The sequence below is a fragment of the Desmodus rotundus genome, chromosome 5 (genome assembly GCF_022682495.2).
Source record: "Desmodus rotundus isolate HL8 chromosome 5, HLdesRot8A.1, whole genome shotgun sequence".
NCBI classification, from domain to species: domain Eukaryota; kingdom Metazoa; phylum Chordata; class Mammalia; order Chiroptera; family Phyllostomidae; genus Desmodus; species Desmodus rotundus.
In genome coordinates, this window is record NC_071391.1 from 115,681,740 (window position 1) to 115,708,205 (window position 26,466).

General features: G+C 47.3%; 1 protein-coding gene across 1 annotated transcript in view; it reads left to right on the forward strand.

Annotated features, from left to right (window-relative positions):
• The window catches only part of TACR1 (tachykinin receptor 1), a 159,033-nt gene extending 134,304 nt beyond the window's left edge, over nucleotides 1-24,729 (forward strand). The window contains exons 3-5 of the mRNA XM_053925441.1: nucleotides 18,616-18,766; nucleotides 20,432-20,628; nucleotides 21,547-24,729. Of these exons, the coding sequence (XP_053781416.1) occupies nucleotides 18,616-18,766; nucleotides 20,432-20,628; nucleotides 21,547-21,838 (640 nt within the window). The 3' untranslated portion in view covers nucleotides 21,839-24,729. The remainder of the gene's footprint in view (nucleotides 1-18,615; nucleotides 18,767-20,431; nucleotides 20,629-21,546) is intronic.
• The last annotated feature ends 1,737 nt before the right edge of the window (nucleotides 24,730-26,466 follow it).

Genomic DNA, 26,466 nt, shown 5'->3' on the forward strand with positions numbered 1-26,466 from the left:
CTGCCATCCTGTGGGGGTGTCCTCAGACCTCTAACCCTGCCCTGCATCCTTGACTCAAAAGATGATTCTCAGCAACCTCACTGAGAAGACAGGAAGAAGCCCATTTCTTCCCTCCCTTCCCTCTCTGCCCCTCTGCACTTGAGCCCTCTCCCTGCTCCTTCTGAGTTTTCCTTAGCCTACCACCTCCTTACAATGCCATTGAATCCTTGTCTTTCACCCACAAATCCATTCAGTGCTCTCCCCACACTAAACAGCGCACACACCCCTTCTCAGCACAGACATCGATGCTAAGCTTGCTGTAGTTATTTTTTCCATTGACATACTCCTTTCTTCTTGCTTTCTGTTTTTTGTTCCCATCCTGACACTGCAATTGCTCATGAGCCACCTCATCATTGTCGAATCCAATGGGCTGTTCTCAATTCTCTAGCAACATGGTAAGAGCAGAAGAGAAAGCAAAGAGGGGAGAGCAGGAGGGAACATTTTCTGAGCATCCACTATGTTCCAAACATGAATCTGGGCCCTGGGTTAACTAGGAAGAATGGAGGGTGGAGATTATATAATAGAGGGCATGAAATGCCATGCTAAAAAGTTTGTGCTTAATGTGACAGGTAATTAGAACCCTGAACAGGGAGGACACTTGTATCAATGGTCAGAGATGGGTTTGGGGAAACTTCATCTGTAGTTGATCATGCAGGGACTAGGGAAGAGAGATACATGTGGTCTCTGCATTCAAGGAGCCTGCAGATGACTTGGACGAGAAAGCTAATGTGCATGAAATGAAGAACTGAACAAGGCACCAAGTAATCAAAACCTAAGTAGGTGTTAAGTGGTCTGGAAGATTAGAACAGGAAGGATTATGAAAACCAGACTGGTCCAGAGAAGCTCCCAGCAGCAAACACTGAACCTTGAAGAAGGCTGGAAGTTGGGTTGGTGCCAGAAGAAAGGAAAGCATCCCAGGGGCATAAGTAAGTCTGCTGAGGGCACAGCACTGACCCGCACTGCTTTCCTCTGTAATGGTTGTAACTCAGCCCTTCCCCTTGCTGTGCAACAGAGCAGAGGTCAGCCAGAGAGTAAGTAAAAAAGGTTTTGCAAGCCCTACAGTCTCCATCACAACTACTCCGCTCGGCCATTGAGGCAGGAAAGCAGCCACAGACAAAACTAAAAGGAGCAGGCGTGGCTGCTCAAGATAATTTTATTTATGAAAACTGAAATTTAAATTTCATATAATTTTCTCATACCATGAAATAATATTCTTATTTTGATTTTTTCATTCCTGTAAAAATTCAGAAACCATTCTTAACTCATGAACCATATAAAAACAGGTGGTGAGCTGACTTAACCTGTGGGAGATGTGGTCCCTGAGGGGGGTCCTGGTATGGACCCAGTCAGGGGACCTGGGTCCATGTGTGACAACAGCACCCCCACTCACCAGAAGTTCAGCTGTACATAAATCATTTACCTCTCTGTGTCTCAGCTCCCTCGCCTTCAAAGTGGAGGTGAAGATAGCAGCATCCATCTTCTCTGGCTGTTGTGAGGATGAAATGAGCAGGAAGTCTTGAACTGATGACACGTCCCCCGAGGCACGCATGGAGGAGGAAAGAGTGCAGAAAACAAGTGTGGTGGGGAAAAACTTGAGGTTTGGAGTTGCAAGAGTTAGGCTCTAGTTCAAGGTCTACTGCATGACCTTTGAAGACAGTGCCATCTCACGTAGAGTAGGAATGATTTTACTCACTCGTGAGGTTGGTGTGGAGGCTGGGGAAGGACATCATGAATATGATTGCATTTGGAAAAGTTAACAAGGCTCTCTACCACCCACAGCCCAGATCTGGGTCTCATATAGTATTCTCCAGTAAAAAGGAACCGCATCTCCCTGCAAAATGACTGATTCAAGGTCAGAGCCAATGAATTTGCAAGATGAGCCTGGAACACCTTATATGTCTAGAAATGAAGAACAGCTCAAAACATACACACATGCAGTGTTAGGGCCAAATGGATACCAGAAGCAATTGAAAGAGCTTCCATTGGCCAAAGCTGGAGCAATTAAAGTACATTTTTTAAGAAGCAGTATTTTATTATGACCCACAGTATATAATCAATATACATGAGTCCATATTGATATGCATAAAGGATTGCATAAATAAATGATGGAGAAAGGCCAATCTCCCATGCAGAAGAATTCCAAGTAATTCATATAGAAACTCCACCTTCAAGGAGGGGCGCATAACCCCCTAATCCTTAAGTGTGGACTGTGCACAGTGATTTTCTCCCAAAGAGCACAGTCTGGAATGGGGGCGGGGCAGGGGGAGAGGAGTAGCTTTGAGTGGATCAACCTGACAAATGCTAGTGCGGGCAGGCGACCAAGGCCAACCTCAGCAATGAGAGGCCATATTGATAGCATGTACCCTTGATACGATGTGATAAGAATGACACTTTACCTCTGGGGTCTCCCTCACACCAAAAATAAAAAATAAGAAAAAGGCCCACATACCCAGTGCAGTCAGGAACAAAATCTGTAGACAAACCCCAGCTGAGGGCCGTGCTATGAAACACCTGACCGGGAGCCTCATAACTGCCGAGGGGAGTCTGAGGAGCTGGGGGTAGGGTCCTGGAACAGGAAAGGACCTTAGATAAACACCAAGAAAAGCTGAGTAAAATATGGACTTTAGTAATGATAGCGTATTAATATTGGTTCATTAACTGCGACGAACATACCGCACGAATGAGTTGTCAACAGTAGGTGAAACTGCCTGTGAAGCCTATGGGCACTCTCTGTATTTATTGTCTTTGCAACTGCTCCTTAAATCTCATGCTACACTGAGATAAATAGTTATATTTTGAGCTCTATATTAAAAAGTATTTATGTATTCAAAGTTAAAAACATATATACTATATACGTGGCTTCCTTCTCAGGTAGTTTTATAATCTTTTCCACCCAAGATAATGCTAATCTCTGTAACATGGAATTCTTGGGCCAATTACTTTCTGTCAGGGTGAACTGCACTGCAAACTCCAGGGATGTTATTTTTTTTAATCCTCACCTGAGGATATGTTTATTGCTTTCAGAGAGAGAGGAAGCGGGGGAGAGAGAGAGAGAGAGAAAGAGAGAGAGAGAGAAACACTGATGGCAGAGAGAAACATCAGTCGGTGTTCTCCCATACGCACCCCAACTGGGGCTCGAACCCACACAACCTAGGTATGTGCCCTGACTAGGGATCAACCTTTTGGTGTATGGGATGGCACTCCAACCAACTGAGCCACCCAGCCAGGGCTCCAGGAGTGTTACTGAATGGATAGTCTCTGTGAACGGTGTCCTGGAATTGTGCAGAGTACCACAGTGCATAATCACTTTGTACTCTTTGTGCCTGAGTTTTCTTATCCACAAAACAGAGATTGTTGTTAGGAGACATGAATCAGTAGATGTGCGTAAAAAAGCATTTAGAATGGTTCCTGGCATGTAGCAAACACTATGTCAGTGTTAGCGGTCAACATGGTGGTGGTGGTGATGAAGGTGACAATGGTGATGATGATGATTTGGAGGCCCGTCATTAGTAGGTATCTCCCTAACCCCTCTAAGGACCATAACAGGGCTGCTATTTAGCTAATTCATAAAAGGCACAAGTATACATCTTATACCACATACAGCCTGGGCCCTCTTTAACCAGTTTTTTGTTTGTTTATTTGTTTGTTTTTCTTTTTTTTAATTTTTATTGTTATTCAATTAGAGTTGTATGCCTTTTCTCCCCATCCCTCCACCCCACCTCCACCCTCCCCCTTGATTTTGTCCATGTGTCCTTTATAGTAGTTCCTGTAATCCCCTCTCCTCACTGTCCCCTCCCCACTCCCCCCTGGCTATTGTTAGATTGTTCTTAACTTCAGTGTCTCTGGTTATATTTTGTTTGCTTTTTTCTTCTGTTGATTATGTTCCAGTTAAAGGTTTATTACCACGTTGGATTTCCATTTTAATCAAGATGCTATCGCCACTAAACCTCTTCTCTTCCTAAATACAGAGGGTGTGTTGGGGCTAGGAGTCCTTACTAAAAGAAGGGGCAGGCAGACTGGGTCCCAGGCTGTGGCTGGGGGCATCCCTTACCTTCACATCCACTCCCAACTGCATCTCCTGTCTATTCTGCCTCCAGATCATACCCTGAATTTCCCCAGCTCTCTCCAGCCAAGCTGGGCCCAGGGGTGGTGAAGTTTACATGTCAGCTTAGCTGGGCTACCAGTCAAACACTGGTTCAGGTGTGGCTGTGAAGGTATTTTGTAGATGTGATTAGCATTTACGAAGAGTTGACTTTAAGGAGAGCAGATTACCCTCTATGATGTGGGTAAGCCTCATCCAATCAGTTGAAGGCCTTAAGAGCAAAAGCTGAGGTTTTCTGAAGAGGGAAGAATTCTGTCTCAAGACTGCAACATCAACACTTACTTGAGTTTCTAGTCCACCTCCTACCCTACAGGTTCTAGACTCAAAAACCGTCACCACTGTGCAAGTCAACTCCTTAAATCTATCTATCTTTCTACACACACACACACACACACACACACAGAACATCCTGTTGGTGCTGTTTCTCTGGAGAACCCTGACCAAGGCAGCCATCTAGTCCCAGCCTCTGTACTGTCTTGCACAGAAGAAAGTGCAACCTCTTACCTGAGCCTAGCTTTGCATGCCTGACTCCATCTCTCTCCTAAATTAAAGCTTATCCCCTTCAGTGACTTACACTGGCACCTCAAGTGAAGGCCCAGGTCCTAAGAGCATGGCCCATGGGGCCCTACACACTGTGGTCCCTGCCCACATCTCATGACCCTTAACCCCTACGTGCAGCTACAGAAGCCTTCTCTTGGCTCCTCCTATGTGTCCAGCTCATTCGGACCTCAGGGCCTTGTGTCGGCTCTTATCCCTGCATAGACACCCCACCCTTCACATGGCTGCTCCGACCTTCAGGTCACCTCAACAGAGATTCTCTGAGTATGAGCCCAGATTCCCCATCACCACCTCCATTTAGTTGCTTTATGCATATAACCCATTTATGACTTTACATTTATTTGCTGGTATATTTGTTTATAGTCTGTCTTCCCCACTATATGTTAAGCTTCTCAAGGGCAGGGATTATGTCTTTTTTATTCGCCACTATATTCACAGACTCTAGCACAAAGTTGGGGTTCATGAACAATTTGGTGGCTGAATGAATGGGCCCGGAGGCAACTACATGTCTTTCTTTCACACGTTCCTCACCCATCACTGGAGGTGCTACCTCAGCAAAGGGCTGGCCTCCAGCCTGAACGGGTGGTTTTGCCAGCAATGTACATGCAGCCCTTACAGAGCTGAAATCTATTGTACACGATTCATTATCTGAGGAGAGCCAAGCCCAGGAAGCCTAGTTTAATAGGCAAAAGTAATAAAATAGAAACTCCATTACAAATACCCAAAACCATTGTCCACAGCATAATTCCCCCTCTGCTGGCCTCCTACTCCCATAACCCTACTGCCGTGCCCCTCCTGCCCTCCCCAACCGAAACCTCCTTTCCACATCGGTCCACCCAGACTTGCTGTCTCCACTGGATAGATCAGCTTAGCTTTCCTTCCGTCAGGAAAGACCCCTTTCTCATAAGAGGAGAAGATTGCATAAAAGATGGTTCGGATATTAGTAGATTCTCTTTGACCAGCTTGGGGAGCTGCGAGAATCTGTCAACACTCCCATGATAAAAATGTTTGCCTTCTTGCATATAATTCACAGTAGACTTCAAATTGATTAATAGAGTCTCCTTGGTATTTTCTTGTGAGATGTAAATTGCATTGCTCAATTTGTTAATGGAAACTCTAGACCGGCAGCCTGTGTGGCTCACGGCATAATGGTCTGTTGTTCACGCCGAGAAACTTGTGGCTGAGGAACAGAAAGTGGGGTGTTTGTTTTGCTCACATATTTCAGCCACCTGAAGAGGTTTCTTTGGGCTCAGGGTTCAAGACAGGAAAAGGCTGTAGAAACACAAGAGTGAACCCAGACGTAAACTGGAGTCCAAGACTTGGCCACATTCCAACTCACACGTGTAGACAGAATTGAGGTCTGGGTCTGATAGTTTAGGCGATGCTATTTTTCAATAAATTATCTGCCATTATGAATGCCATGGAGAATTTTTTGTGTTTGATGTATGTGTTCGTTCTTGAAAAACTGTGGTTTCCCTGCTCTGAGTGACATTTATTCATTCTTCTTCTGAGCTCATCTGAACAGTAAGACAAAGAAATGCAAAGGGTTGAAATAAGAAAAGGACAGATCTGTTTTCTAGTCCCATTTCAACCCTGAGTGACTTCAACAAGGCAATTACCTTCCCTGCACCTTAATTTTTCAATTTAAAGCAGGGTTAGCAATTTCTGTGTCTTACCCCAAGTCCCAGAGGTGATGAGATAAAGTCAAATCCACTTTCCAGAAACACCTTAACGATGATACCAGTGCACATAGAAAATGTGCAACTTCTGCATCTTCGACAAGCCAAATGGCCATTTACGTTGTACCACACTTGATACCAGAGCTCATCAGAAGATTTCATCAAAAGGAAAAAATGGCCACTATCTGGCCATTTGTTAGTGGGTGTTGTGCTAAAATCTGCCTTGTGTGGAGGAAATACCTTCAGTGCACAGCAAGGAGCTGGCCACTCAGCACAAGCGCCATGCGCCAGGGCACTGCATCCAGACTGGGGGACAAGATGGTTATTAGTCACAGGCTATTGTGACTACAGGTGTCTTGATTATTTTTAGTGTTTTTTACACCCCGGGGACTAGGAGAAGTATGAAACCACCAACACTCACTTTTATGCTCCAACTTATATCAGAAAATGCTTACCGATATCAGTTAGCTCTGATAGAAGCAGTTTTTAAACAATGTCATACCAAAAATAATGATGTATTTAAGTGCTCAGAAGAATAACGAAGTACAAGCTTCAGTTCTGCTGTGTGTATGTATCTGAGCTCCCTCGGCTCAGCATTCATCACAGCCTGCAGCAACCAGGGCAGAGACTCATCCCAGGCCTGTCCCTGGCCGCTCACCCAGCAAGGAGTGGTCCGCCGCAGTGACAGCTGCCCCAACCTCAAGCAGAGCCTAACGCAACAGAGTTAAGAACCATCTGTACGGTTTAAGGGTTGGTGAGTTTTATCAGCAAAACACTTATCAGTACCCACTAATAATCAGGAAAACATGTCACAGTCAAAATGCTGTCTGTTCTCCATGGGTTATAATAATCCAAGGAGATTTGCCAAGCTCACGCTACATTAGTAAAGTCTGGACCAAGGTACCTATTGGAAAACAGCACCCTAGCACAGTAGGGCACTGGGGGCGGGGTGTGTAGTGTGCAATGCATGCAAGCACAGAAAAGGCATGCTGCCTTATTGCTGGTACACTGATGTGCCAGTAACTTAAATGAAATACGTTCTGATTGGGTCTGGCGCCACCTGCAGTTTGGCGCCACTTGGTGGCGGTTGTCTGTTCAGACTTCACTATCTGGCCCTGTGGCTGCCTGAACCTTCCAGAACTACCATGGGGATTACATGATTTGATGTCTGGAAAGATTGGGCTAAGGAGCAGAATGCAGATTGAGGGACTCCCTCACTGTCTCCCTGCTTCTTGAAACAAAGTCTCTGTCTTCACCACACTCCCTACTCGACCCACAAGGTAAGAACTTTAACCCAGCACACAGGAAATCTGTGGTCACCGCTATTGTTTGGCCGGCCCACATCAGGAAACCAGTTCTCACCCCTCACGTCCTCAAAGCCCCGCTGACAGGGAGGTGCTGGTTGTGGTACATCCTACAGGAGATTTGGGGTGTGACTAGAGAAGTCAGAGAATTACAGCACAGGATAGGACTGCACTGTCTTTGAATTTACTCTCAGGGCTGTATATGTGCATCGAGCAGTCCTCGCCACAGGACATTTCCTGTTGGCTGTGTTCTTTTCCAAGTCCCCGTGTTCACCCATCGGGACCCAAGATCTATCTCTCTATCCCCCCCCCCTTTCTCTCTCCCTCACTTTCTTATTACCTACACTCGCAACATTTTTTTCCTTACAGAGGCGAATTTAGCATTTTCTATCCCACCCAAAATTATGCTTCTGCCCTATCTTGCCTTACCCCAAAAAACAATAACATCCCCCGCCAAACCAACCAGCTATCTAATTTATTCTTCCAGCTCAGCCATACAAAGCCTGCAGAAGTTTTATAATACAGGGTTTGTTTTTTCTTTAACACATCCACCAAATAAAATTTTCAGGCAGGAGTGTTAGCCACCTGCCTCCACCTCCATCTCTGCCCTGCCCCTTACGTACACTGGAGAAGGTGTGTGGGTGAGGGAGCTGAGTGTCTTTCTGCTGGAGTCATGTTTAAATGCCTCTTGTTAGAGCATTTCCAAACTCTGGAACCTATCCTGGCAACACATCCTTCTGAGGACCTTTGTCTTTGCCTGAGAATGCTGATCAAGAAAGAATCTGGCCCTGGCCAGTGTGGCTCAGTAGGTTGGAGCATCATCCAGTACACCAAAAGGTTGAGGGTTCGATCCCAGTCCAGGCGCATATGGAAGGCAACCAATCAGTGTTTCTCTCTTACATCTCTCTCCCACTCTCTCTCCCCTCCTCCTCTGACCCTCCCTCCCTCCCTCCCCTCCATCCTCTCTCCCTAAAAGCAATGAAAAAATGTCCTTGGGTGAGGATTTTTTTAAAAATCTGAAATACAGACATAAGGCCCTGGGCAGATCAATAGTACCCACTGTTAAACTTCAGTCTGAGAGCGGATGCTGGGATGGGCCAGCGAATTTACCATCTGACATCTTCTGGGAAGCTGCAAGCCTGGCTGCAAATAATTGAATCCATCCCCTGACCCTCTTTTTAAGAAATGTGCAGTTCTGGAGATATTTTTACTTTTGAACTGAATAAAATAAAAAGATATTTGTTCTACCATAGGTAAAAGATATACTAAAAAGCCACAATAATTGAGATGTGCAGAGCTGGAACCAGAAAGGAGGGCTAGATCAAAGAAACAACACAAAAGCCCAGAAACAGAGCCAAGCATGTACTTGACTGTATGGGGCACAAGTGCAACTTCACATCAGCGATGAAAGAAAGGCGTATCCAGCAGTGGGGCTGGGCAGGTTATAAACAATTGTTAGGGAAAAACTATGTGAAGGCTGTTTTCATAGACTGACCAAAATAAAGCCCTGAGAGACTGAACAGTCAAGTGCAAATAATCTAATAAATAAACAGGGCAAATCTAGGCAAATGTTTTCATGGTTTGGGTTTGGAAGAGGCCACGCTAAGTATAACATGATAGAAGCCATAAAGAGTTCTTAAAAATATTTTTAAAGATTTTATTTATTTACTTTTAGAGAAAGGGGAAAGGAGAGAGAAAGAGAAGGGGAGAGTAACCTCAATGTGTAAGAGATACATTGATCGGTTGCCTCTCATATGCCTGCAACTGGGCACCTGGCCCACCACCCAGGCGTGTGCCCTGACTGGGAATCGTAACCGCTGAGCCTTTGGTTCGCAGGCCGGTGCCCAATCCACTGAGCCACACCAGCCAGGGGAGTTCGTACAACTTAATAAGGACAATATGAACAACCCTGATGTAACTTGAATAAATTACACAAGCAAACAAGTCACAAAAGCAGAGATGACAATGACTAAATAACACAATTGTAAAATGTCAATGTATAGTGAATGAAGACTATTAAACGTAAAGTAGGGAAGCATTCATAAGCTGTCACGTTGTCAAAGGCTCCGAGACGTGCGGCAGCCCAGAGCGGTTGTGCAGACAAAAGGGAAACCTCACAAAGGGCCGCTGGCTGCAGTGTAAATCAGCCTACGTTTTCTGAAAAGCGACGACATATACCAGACCCTTAAAGGCGCTTAATCAGTTCGCGCCCAGACGAGAAAAAAAAAAAAAAAAAAGGCGCTTAATCCCAGCTGATTGATTCCTGGCAAATAAGAATGAGAGCAAAGACATACATTTGAGTATTATAGTCATAGCACTAATTAAGTACCAAAACACAGTAAATAACTCAAATGTCCAAACGAGAAGACTGGCTAAATAACTACCGTAAAACAGAATATTATTACAGTCATTAGAAATTTTGTTATAGAAATACATTTATTGACAAAAAAAAGTTGTGACATAGTGTTAAGTTTTTAAAGTAATCTAAAACATGCTGTGTATGTACAAATATTAAGTCTGTGTGCATAAAAATTATTAGAATTTATTTCTAAGTGATGGGATTATAGGAAATTTGAAGGTTTTCTTTTACTGCTTGTCTGTAATTTTAAATCCACAATAAATAGATGCAAAACTTGTAGTGAGAAAGCTATTGACTAAAAATACGAAGACGTTAAGAAATGCTCCGGCCCCAGGCTCTGTGCCTGCGGGACCACATGTGGCACATCGCTGTGGGGAGAGCCCCGTGCTCGCTGGGGGAGGGACCAGGTGAGAACCTACTGTCCTTCAAAGCCTGAGATGATGTCTTTCTGTGAAGTATTTCCATGGTGCCAGTTTTGTGAAGGGGATTAAAGAGAAACACCAAGGACAATATCATCCAAGCAGGCAGATAAAATAGAAAAAGGAGCCTAGAGACAAGCACAGAATTCCGACAATGCCTACAGAAAGGATGAGCTTCATTTCCTGTCCTGTTCACCTGAGGGAGCTGTGCTGATCACCAGGAGGCAGCCCCTGGGGGGCGGGTGGGGGCGGGGACTTTGTGAACCTAGTTTTTCCATGAATTAAATAACGCACTTGAGCAGTCTCTCTTGATTGGCCTCCCATTCTGCCAGAGGTTGGCCGGGGGAGGGGAACTGGAGGCACTTCTGCCCAGACTTTATGGCTAGACGCAGTCATCCTGACCCTTCTCAGAAGAGCAGAGTGAAGGACACGGACTCCCGTCACTGTCACCCCGGGTGGAATGGGTAATGAGTAGGAGAGGGCTCAGAGGGCTTCCTTCCCCACCTTGTCACACACATACAGACGTCCTCCTTCAGCTGCGGCTCCCCCCTCTTCTCATGGTCTGGGGACACCTGAGGACTCTAAATCTAGTCTCCAGCCCAGGCCTTTTGTCCTAGCTCTAGCCAGATCCAGACGTCCGACCGCCTGCCCTCAAGGTCAGCCTACCACTCCTCCAACAAACCTGTTCCTCCTCCCCGGTCCCCACTAGTGGCACTTGGCCTCACTCCCCGCCCCTCATTCACAGAGACCAGAAATCCAGGTAAATTGCCCATCAACAGCCAGCATTTCCTCTCAGTTACAGCACCCCCTGAGTCCCTTCCCCTCCCCCCCATCCATCCATTCTGCCATGGCCCTAGCTCAGGTCATTGTCACTAGTTCAAACATTGTCAGGTTTCCGTCCACCTTTCTGGCCAAGACTCCTGACACTTCGTCACACAGCCCTGCTCCATGCAGTCGGAACCACACCACAGCACCCTCATTATGCCAAGATCTTCCCTCGCACCTTTGCACTTGCTATTTTCCTTACTGGTGGCCCCGCCTCCTGCTTATTCACCAGGGCCTGGCCTAGTGCTCCTCTTCCAGGAAGCTTCTCTGATCAGCTGGATTGAGAGTCTCACTTCTGCATTCCCATTACTCTCTGTTCACTTAGTAACAAAACACCTATTGTATTCAGGGTAATTTTTAAATTTTTTGCATGTTTCTACTTTTTTATATTTTATATATACTTATAAAGGCCCCTGACACCCCTCCTCGATGTCTCCACTCCTTCTGAAGAGGTGCTTACTGCCAGTCACTTCTCTGTCCCCACCACAGGCTCAACTTCGGGAAAAAGACCAAAGGCAGGGACTCACCTCTTCGTCCCCAGCCCCAAGCACAGGGCCATGTATATAATTATTAATTAGTAGGTCACCTCTAACAGAACTGCCAGGGTTTTGGAATTTGGCTCTGAAGTCTGAAAGTAAAAGTGTGAACCAAGAAATATAAGGGTCTTGCTTTCCTTTACTACAAAGAAACCCCGTTTACCTGCAAAGAAGGCAATTCTTTGCAGGAAGTAAAGCATCAAGCAGGTAAATAGTACCTGCTTAAAGAACAGACTGCCTGAGGGCCGCTGGAAGAAGAGCAGGAAGAAGACGCTGCTCAGCCCATGTCAAATGAGGGATGGCTGAGAAGTCCCAGATGCAAAGAGGGCTCTGGGGGAGGGCGTGCTCCCTGGAGTTTGCAGGATCAGGAGGCAGATTCAGCTTGTTGCTCATGACCCTGGATGACACAGCAAAGCTGCAGGACCACAGGCTTTATTCAGTTTAAGGAGCAATGTGTCAGTCGCAGCCAGCAGCAGAAGGCTCAATGACAGTGACTCAGTCGGCCCTGCCTGCACGGGAGAATCCGCTGGGGAGCCACTGAAACTCTGATGCTCAGGCCGGGCCACAGACCAATTTTAACTCAGGAGCTCTGTAGTGGAATCCACACATTGGGATTTCCTGATGTTCCCCGGGGGGTGTGCAGCCAAGATTGAGAGCTCTGTGCTACACACTTGAACTTGCACATGAATAACCAACCAGGTAGTCTTGTTAAAATGCGCACTCTGATTTGGTGCATCTGCGTGGGGCCCGAGAACATGCATCTCTAACCAGCTGCAAGGCATCCCTGATGGAGCTGGCTTTATAGCTAGTGACCAGCATGTCACGGGGAGTATTCAAGAAAAAGATAGTAGGTTAGGACATACGGATATTGCAGAGAGGGCTTATGCACTGAATAGGGACTGGAATTACATCGATGCTTTTCAACCTCTCTGTAACAGCTGCAATCTTCCACCACCGGCACCGCCGAACAAAATTATCCACAGACAGCCTATATATAAACCCAGCAAAGCTGAGCTGTCTCATAGAGGGAGGGTGGGGAACCCAGAGTTACCCTCCTGGCTTCCTTCCACCACCCCACAACACCTGAAGTTCTCCATGAAGTTCATTAGGAGACACCCTAGATACTAGATTTTATTTATTTATATTTAGAGAGCAGAGAAGAGAGGGAGAGAAACATCAATGTGTGGTTGCCTCTCAAGCGTCCCCTACTGGGCACCTGGCCCACAACCTAGGCATGTGCCCTAATAGGGAATCTAACCGGCAACCCTTTGGTTCACAGGATGGCACTGAATCCAGTGAGCCACACCAGTCAGGGGCACCCTAGATACTATTTAATACATGTCTCTATCTTTATTTCAAATGTCGAAGATTATTTCAGAAACTGGAACTGCTGATGGTTGGATGACGAAAGGACTCCAGCCTGGGGAGCCCTCAGTGAGCCTGGATTAGTGAGCATTAAGGGATGAAGGCGTTAAGGACAGGGGACAGGATGGTATCGGCAGGACGTGGGGCTCTGCCATCTGTAGGCCGCAAGTTTATCCGGTAAGATGTGTCAAGCCCGATTCACTGCTTAGAGGAATAAGCAGGAGAGAACAAAGACATGAAGCTGTCACATGCACCTTCCTTCAGAGAGGACTGGTAAGTTCATTGGCAGGGTTTATCCATCAAAATCAGCGCACGTCTCATCAAGTGGCAACCAAGCCGTCCCTTCCGTCACTGTTACTTGCGGTCAGTCCTTATGCTTTCTCTGGCTAATTTCTGGTGCATTCCTGACCCCTGATCTCTTCCCCCAAGGCAGATGTTAATTTTGAGAATGGCTGAAATCATGCCTGGCAGGAACCTAGGGAATATCACATCCAAGAGCCAGAAAATGCATGGAGCTGTACAAAACAAGACCACACTAGGTTCATTGACCAGCCCTCTAAAACAATAATTTTGGCAAGAAGTTAAAAAACAGAGTTACTTCCAGTTAACTACAAGGATATGGTAAAAAAAAAAAAAAAAAAAAAAAAAAATTCTCCAAAAAAAGTGTCCAAGGGGAATAAATGTATTTAGTATTGTTTTTTTATGATGGAATTTTATTCATTTGGTCTACAATCATTTAGAATTTTTGATAACTCAGACCTTGTTTGGATACAGTATTTGCAATGTCTTTATCTGAGCGAGATCCAGGAGGATGCATTTAACCTTTGGTCCCGTTCAAATCAAACCTTGGGGGCTGTTTGTTTTGGAGAGGGATGTTACTGAGGAATACCTGGAGGGGGCAGAACACTGTGAATTGTGAGACCCAGCTCATCTGAAGTGTTGTTTTTTTAATTAAATTTCTTTTGTGATAAAATATACATAACAAAATTGACTATTTTGCATTCCCAAAATTGTGCGACCATCACCACCATCCATTTCCAGAACTTTTCATCATGACAATTGCTGTGCCAACGGCTAATCTGCTGCCTGTCGGTGTGAATTCGCCTACTCTCGGTATTTCCTACGGGTGGAGTCACACAATACACGTCCTTTTGTGTGTGGCTTACTCACTCGGCATAATGTTTGCAAGGTTCACCCATGCCGCAGTATGTATCAGAAAAGCTTTCTTTTTTTAAGGCCGAATGATATTCCGTTAGATGTATGCGCCACATTTCGTTCATCCACTCATCTCCTGCGAGACATCTGGGTTCTTTCTACCTTTCCGCTACTGTGAGTAGTGCTGCTACGGGTTTGGATTGCTTAGTTTGCATATGAAAGACAGGATAGAAGGAGTTCTCTCTAGGGAATAGCCAGCCTGGGGAGTTGTTACAGCATCGGATACAGAAGCTAGAAAATAAGGTTAAGATACACTTTAGTAAAGTCGTAAAATCTCAAAGAGTAGAGTCCCCACAGGCCTGCAGACCTTGGGTCTGAAACAGCAGTTCTCCGTGCTAGCCGAATACCAGAAAACTTGGGGAATTCTCTAAAATATGGGATCCTGTTCCCACGTGCAGGCCAATTAAATGAATATCTGTGGGCGCTGATCACTTTAAAAGTCCCCCTGGTGATTCTCATGTGCTCTGGGGGCTGTGTAGGACAGTGTTTCTCCAAGACTAAATCCAGATGAACAGCAGCATCACCTGGGAAGTTGTTATAAATGCAGATTCTCAGGCTGAGGTGCAAGGCTGGAAACTCTGGGTGTGGTTCAGCCCTCTGTCTGTATAAGCCACAGGTGGCAAACACAGGGCCCACAGGCTGAATCCGGCCTGCCACCTTGTTTTAACCAGCCAGGCACCTTGTTTCCACCCAGCGCGGCAGCCCCAAGCTCCTTGCCCCTAGTTAAGGAGTAGTTACATGTATACAGTCCTAAAATTACATTTGGCCCTTTGAAGGCAACCGCGAGGCTGACGTGGCCCCTGGTGAAAATGAGTTTGACATCCCTTACACTATAAGCCCACCAGGTGATTCTAAAGCTGTGGCAAGTTGGAGGACCACTGGTTAAGGTCAGGAGCGTGGGTGACTTGTCTATAGTATCTCCCACCACGTCCCTGACTCCATCATGGGTGCTTGGTGCTCTCAGGCAGTGACCCTGGTAAGCTCAACTGAAGTATTTTATCACCAAATAAGTATCAGTCTGCATAAGGCAGGCTGTTCTTACAGGTGAGAAAAGTAGGTACAGCCTGGAGGTCCTCAGAATTCATAGCCATTGCTTTGATTGCAGCAGTACGGAAGGGGGCTGAGATCGGGTAGGAAACACAGTACGCAACCACTGCCTGCTGGCTGGAGAGCCCAGAGGCTCCCGAAGGAAGTGACAATAAAGGGGAACTTTGAACGTCTGGTGAGACTGGGTCAGCCTGTCTGCACAGACTGGACATGCTTGGCTCCCTGCTTTGCTACATCTAGCTTGTTACTTAAAAACTCTCAAAGTGTCTTCAGGTTGCAAATTTTAATATTCACAGGCCTGGCTTTGAATATTAAACTGCGGGGCTTTGCAAAGGAATGGTTGGAAACAGAGTATCTGTAGAGGAGAAATTGAACTCGTTTCCCCTATTGGAAAAAATTCACTGTGGAGAATAAGCATGAACAGAATGGAAGAAAACATCATTGTGTGACTTTTTTTCATCGACAAGGAGCTGATTTTGGTAACTGTATTCTAATCCCAGCTCCTCTGTTTACCAGCTGTGAACTTAGACAATTTAATTAAACTCTAAACTTCAGTTTCCTCCTCTACAAAATGGGATCACAATAGTACCCACCCAATCACTTGTTTTCAGGATTAAATGGGGTAATGCTAGCAAAGTGCTTGGCATTGTGCTGGTCCCTCAGTGAGATCCCGCTCCCATTTCTGCTGTGAACGCCATCACTAACATTATTCGCACAGTGGCCTAGAGTAAACCTCCCAAAGTATTAGCTGTTATTATTATCATTACTATTAGAAATGCTGAGCTTTGCCATTGAACTCGCATCAGAGGAAAGAGCTATGAGTAGCCAGACTTGCCAATGACCCCTTGAGAAAAAATATCCTGTCTAAAAATTCAAAAACCTTATTTGAATGTCCTCCTTAGAAAGAGCCTTGTCTGAAACAGAGCAGGACAGACTGTGCTGCTGTAGACACCCCCGAAGGCTCAGCAGTCTAACCCTGCGAAGCCTGAGGTCTTCTTGCCCGTGTCCCAGTCAAACCAAGTCTGCTGCTCTCTAAACTCCAAGCAGTGGCTCAGAGACCCAGGCAGCTTCCACCTGGAGAGCTCTCTCTATATTTTTTTTGAGGTCCGAATGTCACATTTTGTTGATTGCCCCAGATATAGCTCCACACAGCAGCCCTTCACCCTGACCCCCTAACCCCTTCTCTCCAAGAGGTTATAGAATATTGGATGTGCTTCAGGTACACAAGTCAATAAAAGGACAGATAGATTTTTAAAATCCCCTTTCTCCCATCTAAGGAAACCCCTTAGATCCTCTGTCCCTGAGGAGATGTCTGGGAGACCTCCCCATGCCACAGTTCAGAAGTCTCACATCCCTTTTCCAATTTTGCATAGTATCACATGTACAGAGGAACCACAGCTGATTTACTGTCTCCAATGCCCTCACACATACTTGGGTCATTTCCACTGTTTGTTGTCCTGGTGGCTTCAAGTGCTGCTCCGGAAGCTATAGTGGATGGGGGCCTCAGGGCCTCCCACCAAGGTCCTGACTCAGACGGAGGCAGGGATGGAAACTGCTCCTGATGCCCAGCAGGCAGCTCTGCTGGCTTGATATGAAGACAGAGAGGGCTTGGATGAGAGAGGGCTTGGATCCTTCCAGCCAGTGTTCCTGGGCTGAAGGGACTTGGGGTGGAGGTGGCTACTCCCAGGCCCTAGGATGCTGGGACAGCAACTGCTGGGGCACCCTCCCTGGCTCCACAGCAGGTGGAGGCTGCCAGCAGCCCCATGGCATCTGTTCACCAGAGGGAGGGTGCTGTCCCCACTCTTGCAGGGCCCAGTCCCCATGGGTCATGAATGGTCCTGGATGCCCCAGATGAGTCCTTGTGCCACCAGCTTCCTGCTGTGGGAAAGGCTGTCGGGGAGCAGGAAGTAGACCACCCAGAGCTGCAAAGCTGAAGCCTGAAGACAGACAGCAATGGAAATCTCCAGAAGGTTTCCCCAGTGCCCTGGCTGGAGTCTCCAGGTCAGGAGAGGCCACATTCACACCCAAGACACCAGAATTCCCTGAGAGGATTGCTTGACCAGAAGAACCTTCCAACTCCCAGGAGAATGGGCTGGTGTAGCTCTGGAGAGTTACATTGGAGTCACTTCTGGGGAGAAGGCCATGGAGGCTAGAGCAGCCAGAGGCACAGAACCCACCCTGATGGGATCCTGGAACTGGAGTGTCTGCCTCCCCACTGGGCCTCCTTTGGGTTGTCTTTGGTATTCTAGCTCTCTGGTTCTTACGCCAGACCTGGATTCTTGGCTCCGGAATCTGGATTTGTCTGGCTAGTTCCTCTCAGACAGTGATATCAGGATATGGGTCCTTTTCAAAGGCCTCCATAAGAACCTTGTGTTGGTTTTTGTTGAACTTGGTCCTCTTGCGCCTCCAGCATCCTCAGGGCTGGTAGGAGGACATGTCCGGACTGCGCCCTCCGAGCAGCAGGAACCTGGTTGGGAACAGGGACCTGGGTGAGAACTCTGGAGATAATATTTTTAAGAACCAGACTTAAGAGTGACTTACACTTTGTGGCTTTTTCCTATTGATCCTCATCTTGGATAAGCCTTATCTCTCTTCTCCAAGCTAATTATTCCTATGTCTGTGATTCCATTTGTCATATACGATGGATTAGGGCTCAGAACCATCGTGGTGGCTCCCATATAAAGGTACCAGCTGGTCTGCATCCCTGCACCCAAACCACGTCTAAGTGTAATATGAAAGGTGTCAGCTGACTGGTACGATCACCTCCTCCTTTCTAGAGCATGTACTTACAATAATGAAGCCCGAGGTTGCATTTGGGGGCGGGGGTTGGAGGAGAATGACGGCAATATTGAGGTCAACATTAATTGAAATCGCCACAGGTATACGATGGATTCAATTCTCTTTAATCCATGTTTATTCTTCTCTTTCAGTCTGAACAGGAATCTTCATTACGGAAAGAGTCCACTAGAAAAGTATAAGTTGAAGAGATTTGCCTTCTCTAGTTTATCCATTAATATATCACCCACTCACCCAGTGTAGGTGGCAAGCCTCCCTGGGGTGGGTCTTATCATCCAAACTCGTTAATGGCAAATGCTGAGAAAGGTAGCTGTCAAGCCTCGATCAGCCATTATTTCTTAGACTGACCCCTCCCATCCACTTTATTGCAGGTACCACATTTGCGTCACTGTTCTGATCTATTTCCTCCCCCTGCTGGTGATCGGCTATGCGTACACCGTAGTGGGAATTACGCTGTGGGCCAGCGAGATTCCCGGGGACTCCTCTAACCGATACCAGGAGCAAGTCTCTGCCAAGCGCAAGGTGAGCAAGGGACAGGCAGCCCTAACCCACCCCAGCACAGATAACAGGCCGGCAAGTATATGGGCCCAGAGCCTCAGAAGGCACAGAGACAGCAGGCACAAAGCCCCCCTGGGTCTAGGGAGCAGCAGAGGGGACAGGAGGGGAAGAGAAAGAAGGGGGCCTTCTTTCAATGTGTTGGTTACCTAGGGCTGCCATTACGGGCGTGACCTTGTTCTCACCTTAAGGGTAATTGTGACCTGTCAAGCCATTAAAACACATCCACACACACACAGTACTTAACTACGAAAGCATTAAAGAGGTATCCAGTCCTCTCTTATTTATTTGAAGCTTAGCAAAATAATGCATTCACTTGTGAAAACAAAATGTATTGTATTCAAAGGAACAGCAGTATGAAGGCGGAGACCAGGTGAGGGGTTCGGAGGGCCGCATTGGAGCAGTTCTGTACCTGGTTGTGGCAGGGCCTTCACTCTTCTTTGCAAGTGATAAGATCTCGTGGAACCACACCCCCAATGGGCCTGTGGGAACGCAGCGAGCCCACACACAGACTGCCGTGCTGCTTCTAGCCCTGCACTGATGCCGGGGTCCCATTTTGGTCACGTGGCCTAGTTATGTAGATGGTGTCACCAGAGGAAGCTGGTAACACTCTGCACTATTTCTGCTACTTCCTGGGAGTCTTAAATCCTTTCAAAATGAAAAGTAAAAAAACCACATGAAGAGTCTTACCATGAAAAGGATCCCTCCTGTCTAGGTTCTCCCTCCACCCAGCTCCCAAGTTCATGAGCACGTTCACTATGGTAGCCACCGTTGTTTCTTATTAATCCTTCCAAATGTTATAATGTGTTTATATACCAAATAAATGTAAATTACTTTCTTTCTTCAATAGGTTTAAATATACACTTTCTGCCCTTCACTTCTTTTGCACTTAAAAATATCCAAAAGACCTTCAAAAACCAATATAGAGAGAGATTCCTCATTCTTTTTTTTTCTTTAGGTTCATATTTGCCTAGTATTTCACTGTGTGGAGGCTAGTAATTCTTCACTGATTTATTGGGGAAAGAGGGAAGCTGTTATATCACCCAGAGTTCATAAAACCTTATAAATCCCCTTTAATCATCTGATGCCCCCTTGTGGCAGTTGTCTAGACCCTGTCCCTTCTCCTGCCCTCTTGCTGAGACTCCAGGCAAAGAGCTGCCCTAGCTTACTGCCTCTCCCTCTCTGGTATTTCCCCACGTCCTGAGTTTTTGCTTCTTGAACCCCCATTCCCCTTGGCTCATTAATCTGGTCTCCCTTGGCTTCTCCATTCATTGCCCAGGGGATGATATAACACAGGGGTTCTCAAACATCAGCGTGCATCAGAATCATTGGAAGGGCTGTCAGACACAGAGGTCTGGGCCCCACCCTCAGGTATCTTATTTGGTGAGTCTGGGTGGGGCCCAGGAATTAGCATTTCTGACAAGGTCTTGAGCGAGTCTTGGGGCCAAACTCTCAGAACCACTGACATGACCCAAGCCCTCATAACACATATAAAAGGTCTTCCTTCCTCCTCAAACGGGGTTTTGAGAAACACGTCCCTCCCATACTGCACTGTGTGCAGAGAGGGAATGGTGGGAGAAGAACGAAAGTAGCCATGAGAAAAGGAGAATGTGCCCTCTCGCCCTCTGCCAGGTGGTCAAGATGATGATCATCGTGGTGTGCACTTTCGCCATCTGCTGGCTTCCCTTCCACATCTTCTTCCTCCTGCCCTACATCAAACCAGACCTCTACCTGGAGAAGTTTATTCAGCAGGTCTACCTGGCCATCATGTGGCTGGCCATGAGCTCCACCATGTACAACCCGATCATCTACTGCTGCCTCAATGACAGGTGAGAACCCCACTCCCCAGACTCTTTCCAGGGGCCACAAGACCATCTGTCTATATAACCACCAAGGAGCCAAACTAAATGAGCAAACTTGGCTGTGAGACAACAGGGAGTAGTGGGGACTGCAGCAAACTAAGCACTACGTTACTCAACCCCTGCTGATTATCACCACGCAGGAATATAAACCCAAAGTGGACACATTATTCTTTTCCAAAAGGAACCAGAAATCCATATTTTTGTGTGATATCTTCTAAATTTCAAACACTGCCAACTAAGTCAAGGGGAGTGGGGTGCAGACTAAAAAAATAAACAAAAAACAAACAAAAAAAACCCTCTGTTGGTGATGTGTACAAAGCAGGTCCACTGGATGGATCCAGTCTGTGGCCTGTGCATTTGCGCACTCTGCCCAATGCATTCATCGCACGGGGGCTGTGCGTGGACACGGAGAGACAGAGTCGGTGTGAGAGTCAGCTCGGGAGAGGCATACTGAAAGAGCATCACTGGCAGAAAGTCATACTTCAGACAGTGAACTACTTGAAGGAAGGGACTGAAGCATCGTATTTTCACCCCATAGTCACTAGCACAGTACGGTCCACAGAGTAAACCCGTGGTAAATGTTTTATTTTAATGCTGAGTGACCCAAAGTTGGCTGACCCCGCAGCAGTGGAGGCAGCATAGTTCAGTGGCTGCCCTCAGGAAAGACGTGTCACCTGAACCTGGGTTCTAGTGCTGGGTTTGACTTTAATGACCAAGCTTTAAATCTTTTTGGCTTTACTGTCTCCAGTTCTCAATTAGTTTTATAAATAAACACACAGAGCCATGCCTGGGTGTATCCACGTGTGACAGAGCTGATACAGCGGTGGGAAGGCCCTCTGAGAGCAGGCCACGCCCCTCTCACCTCTCCATCTGCTCTCCCTCCAGGTTCCGGCTGGGCTTCAAGCATGCCTTCCGGTGCTGCCCCTTCATCAGTGTGGGCGACTATGAGGGGTTCGAAATGAAATCCAACCGGTACCTCCAGACCCAGGGCAGTGTGTATAAAGTCAGCCGCCTGGAGACCACCGTCTCCACAGTGGTGGGGAACCAGGAGGAGGAGCTTGAGGACTGCCCCAAGGCCACGCCCTCGTCCCTGGACCTGACCTCCAATGGCTCCTCTCGCAGCAACTCCAAGACCATGACGGAGAGCTTCAGCTTCTACTCCAACATGCTCTCCTAGACCCCGGGGCCTCCAGCAGGGGCAGCCACCATTGTCTTTGTCCTGCTTTGCTTCATGCATGGATGATTCCTTGGTCTGGAAACCATCAGAAACCCTTAACACTGGGGCTTGTGAAAAGCATCAGAATGGTTTAGGAAAAACATCCCATGGTGGAGTCAAAAGCCTGGATTCTTCTATGTCATTGTCACCCCCATGCTGTGACCCAAGGCAAATCATCCAACTTCTCTGAGCCCATAGAGGGGAAGGTTGTCCTTGGTGTTCTCTGCAATCTATTCCATGGTCCTAGAATAAACTTTGGTTGCATGCAAGCACGCATTTCAAGTTGAGTCCTGCACTGCAGCAAAGATCTGGCTGACCTGTTCGCCGGGAGCCTCTGTCTGACGTCAGTAAAGTCATTCTTGGTCAAGCTCAGGTTACTCTCCTTCAGCTGGTGGAACCAAAGAAGGAACCCCAGAAAAGCTGAATGAGAGATTTAACCTGAGCACTTGCGAAAAGAATACAAAGTCTGTCTCTTTTTGGCAACTAAATATTTTAGGGCATTTAAACATCATGGGACTCAGCCTCAGATTCATCTGCATGACGTCCCCAGCGACTGTCCCCAGCGACTGTCCTGAGCACCTGATACAGGCAGAATGTGTCCCCTAATAACAGCTAATGTCTGTCGTGGGCCAAGAGTCAGGAGAGCTGTGCTGTACTTAATCTGTCTGAGCCGTTCTTTCCTTATTTATAAAACTGTAGCGTGAACTAGATCTCTGAGTGTCCCTCAAACTTTAACATTCAGTGGTTCAATGATCGTATGAGTTTTTGTTTGTTTCACCAAAAGTTGGTGGTCTCAGAAAAAATAGGAGAAGAGAGTCTGGTGACTTCACACCGAGCTCCTAGGGAAGTGGCAACTGCTAAGACCGTGTGTCAACACCCACGTCAGACATTCTCTGATTTGTCCTGAAACATGAGTGCTTTTTTCTCCTGGAAGCCTCTAGCCTTTAACAGAGCTGAGGACTTGGTGTCAAAGCCTGAATTTCTCCACTAGGTTCTAGGTGGCAGAGCCTGCAGCTGGAGATAACATCAGGACTCGCTGGCCTTTGGGGTGTCTTAGGACAGAGGCACTAGCTTTGCACTAGCACCAGGCATGTGCTCAGACACCCAGTGAGCAAGGGGGCTGCACGCAGCAGCAGCACCTCTGGGAAGAGGACACCTTGCATCTTCCCTTTAGACTCTTGAGTCTCCCTCTTCCTGCCACCCTGGCTTTGCTGGCCTGCTGTCTATAAAAGGTGAGACAACACACCAACCCTACCAAGACCCATGAACTTATGCTTCATGTCCCAGTGCAGCTGTGGGATTTCCATCAGGTGAGCATGCAGTTCCTTTCTGTCTCCCAGATCTGTGCTTTGTCCTGAAGTGGCTGAAAGCAGAAACTTCATGTAACATCCATCAATGTCCTCCTTGTCGTTTGAAGAAGGATGCACATGTGCTGCATCTGTGGTGTGGAGGGAGAACAGCACTGTCCACAGGGTTTACAGCCTCACCAGCCCTGCTGGCTCTAACCTACCAGGCCACAACACCAGGCAGGGCTGGGTGGGGGAGAGGAGAGGGGCGGTGTTGCCTAGCAGTAGTATAAGCCAGAAGGACCTGAGAACCATACTTTGCAAAGCCTCATGGGAAGGATCAAATACATTAAGTAAAGCCAGCTCGGTGCAGATATGTGAATGGGAGACATAATTTAGGGACAACAAAAGTCAGTGCCGAAAGCATTAGTCATACTTCCAATAAAGAGTTGTGCCATTTACGTATGGATGATTCTCTTTGGAGGGCTGTAAAGAACCAGCATGATTATGAGAAGAACTCAAGAAGAAAGTTTCAAGGACTTGGGGACATCCTCTCTATGGAAGAGTTTAGAGTTGAAATCATCAAGGATGACTGAGTACTTGCTCTGGACTTGGCCCTGAGCTGGGGACACACAGCTCCTTCCACTCTGGAGGAACCAAGGCTAACTCACCAGTCCTAGTAGGTTGAGGCCACGCAGCAGGCATGGAGGCAGCTGAGAAGCAGATTCTCCCGAGGATTCTAAAGACCCGCACTCAATATGTGTAATCATGCCAAGGGCTGAGACTTTCGGAGAACCCTTTGCAGTGAGAGTTCTCTGAGATAATTCCAGGGGGGCCACCAATCAGTCTGGGGGGCCTTGCCAGATATGGTTGGACAGCGCCATCACTGCACATTGTTAGAGTGTGGGAAGGCACTGTGCTGTTTCAAATATGGCAAAACAGCCGCTGTGAAGTAGCCCGGCAAGCCTTCCTCTGGCCCACTCTCCAACACCCATTTAACTGACAAGAAATGTCATCGGCTCCCACGTGTGAGAAACACCATGATTCGCGCTGTGCATGGGGCTCATTCCTATAGAAAGGTGTCACCCTGTGTTTCTCTCCTAAGTCTTTTTCCTTGGTGTACTATTCAGTAGGAATAGAATATAAGATGTCATGGGGCCAATCTTTGTTGTGTTACTTCCAAAATATGGGACACAGTTGCTGTCAGTGTGTTCTCTATATTGTGCCAACCTCTCCTCTTCCTCACTGTTTCAAAAAAGAGGAGCTGATGTATATTGTAGACTCACAGTCAGACCATAGTAATTAAGGGTGGGGCGGGGGACCTTTTAGGGGAAGATCTAAGGGGCAGGAGTCCTTGTCCTCTCCCCCAACACCAGAAGGCTGAGACATGCTGGAATGTCTTCTCTCTTGGAAGGACTGAAAGGACTTCTAGGAAAAGAGGGCTCAGGAGCTGATCTCGTTGACCTGGCTTTTGGGAAGAATCCTGTATGTGAGCAGGGTCGTTCCTGAGATTTCTGTTTTCCAGCCTGGGATCCTGGAAAGAATTTCCATAGAGAATAAAGTATGTGTTTGACTATCTCACGCTGCTGTCTCATCTCCAGGGAAACTCAGCGCCCTACAGGAGGCTGAATGGGGTGGTCCCCTGAACCCTAACCACTTGCATAGTCAGAAGGATGAAACCCAACTCCCAGCAAACACTAACTCTGTGGCAACATGAGTTGACAAAATGTGGGGACTGTTTCCAAGTAAGGATCTGGGGAGGTAAGGTGGGACTGTGTGAAGTGGCAATGTCACAGGTAAAGAGCTCAGTCAGTTCAGGTCCTCCCGGAAGCAGATGCTAAGGCAGCGTTAGCAAGAGATTTACTGGGGGAAGTCCCTGGGAAAGATAAGGAGGGAAGGAAGCTGGAGTAGGCAGGGGAATCCTGAGACCACTGGGCAGATCAGAGGCCTGTGGAGAAGGGGGAGGAAGCAGTGGGCAGGCAGAGCCTCAGACTGGGTGAAGCTCTGAGAAAATCTGTTTGCCAACAAGTGCCCATAGAGGAGGCCCATTTGGCAGAAATGGTCAGGCCCGGTAACCCTGTTGCTGGGGCACTGGCTGGGAGCTATCTGGGGAGCGAGTGGTCCGTGTTTGAACACCCTGGTGGATCCCAAAGGCGCAGCAGCTGACGGCCAGCAGCTAGCAGTCTGCACTCCCACCTGAGCCAGGACCCCCACAGCTGGCACCAGGGCTTTGGTCAAGGCCCCTGGGTTTGGAAACCATGTCAGGAAACCTTTGGTAGGATTTGAAACTTTAATGATGACCTCTGTCAGCCCTGGCAACAGACACCAACTTCTGGGGGCCCCTCTGTCCCACCTCACGTCTCAAGCCCACTTCCTCAAAGCAGGCACGAGCAGCTGTTAAAGCCGTCAGCGGACTTGCAATGGCAAAGACTGGGGAGGATCTGAAAGAGGGAGTTGTGAGGAGCACATAGGCAGCCACCCAATCTGTTCTGTATTAGAAACAAATAATATATTTCTATTTAAACTAACGCAGCTTAAACTGGGGCGTCTGGATAAGCTTCAGTGAATCCACAAATCCCCTTCAAGATCCTCACCAATCACATGTAAAACAGTGTGTGTGTGTGTGTGTGTGTGTGTGTAGTAAGGGTGCAAACTCTGCGTCTTCTCGAAGAACTCATTCACCCTTGGCTCTCCAGAGAAGGAGAGAAACGAAGCTATTTCCAGCAGAGGGGCGAGGAGCCGGGAGACCGTCAGAGCACAATGAGAGGGAGATGAGCCCAGGGAGAACCAGAGTGACTGCCGGGAAGCTGGAAACAGCTTTGGAACAAAATCATAATTCACTGCAGACTCCTGGAGGAGTTAAAGCTGTAGAATGTCATTAGAGATGTTTGTGTCATTAAAAATACCAAATTCCCGATTAAGAGGTATGCTCTTCCCCAGGAGAAGATGAGTATTTGTTAGCTGAGGAAAGGCTAAGCTTGGTTATAGGTCAAAAAATAATTCCAGTTGTGGAGTACGGACATTCCTGTGAAAACGGGTGTTCTGTGTTGGCACAGGCTACACACCAGGGACACTTGACCTTAGGAGCCACCCTGGCTTCAGTAATAACCCTCGCCCCATACCCCCTTCCGTGGCTCTTCAAATCTCTTTCATGGAGTGTACATGATCTCCTCAGCTCTGGAACCTGAGTGGGATTTCAGTCAAGGCCCAAAGCCAAGGTGAGCAAGATGGGGCACACCAAGAATATTTCTCTCCCTTATCTTCAAAGCTGAAGGCAGCCTCTGACTGTAGAAACTGCCTTCC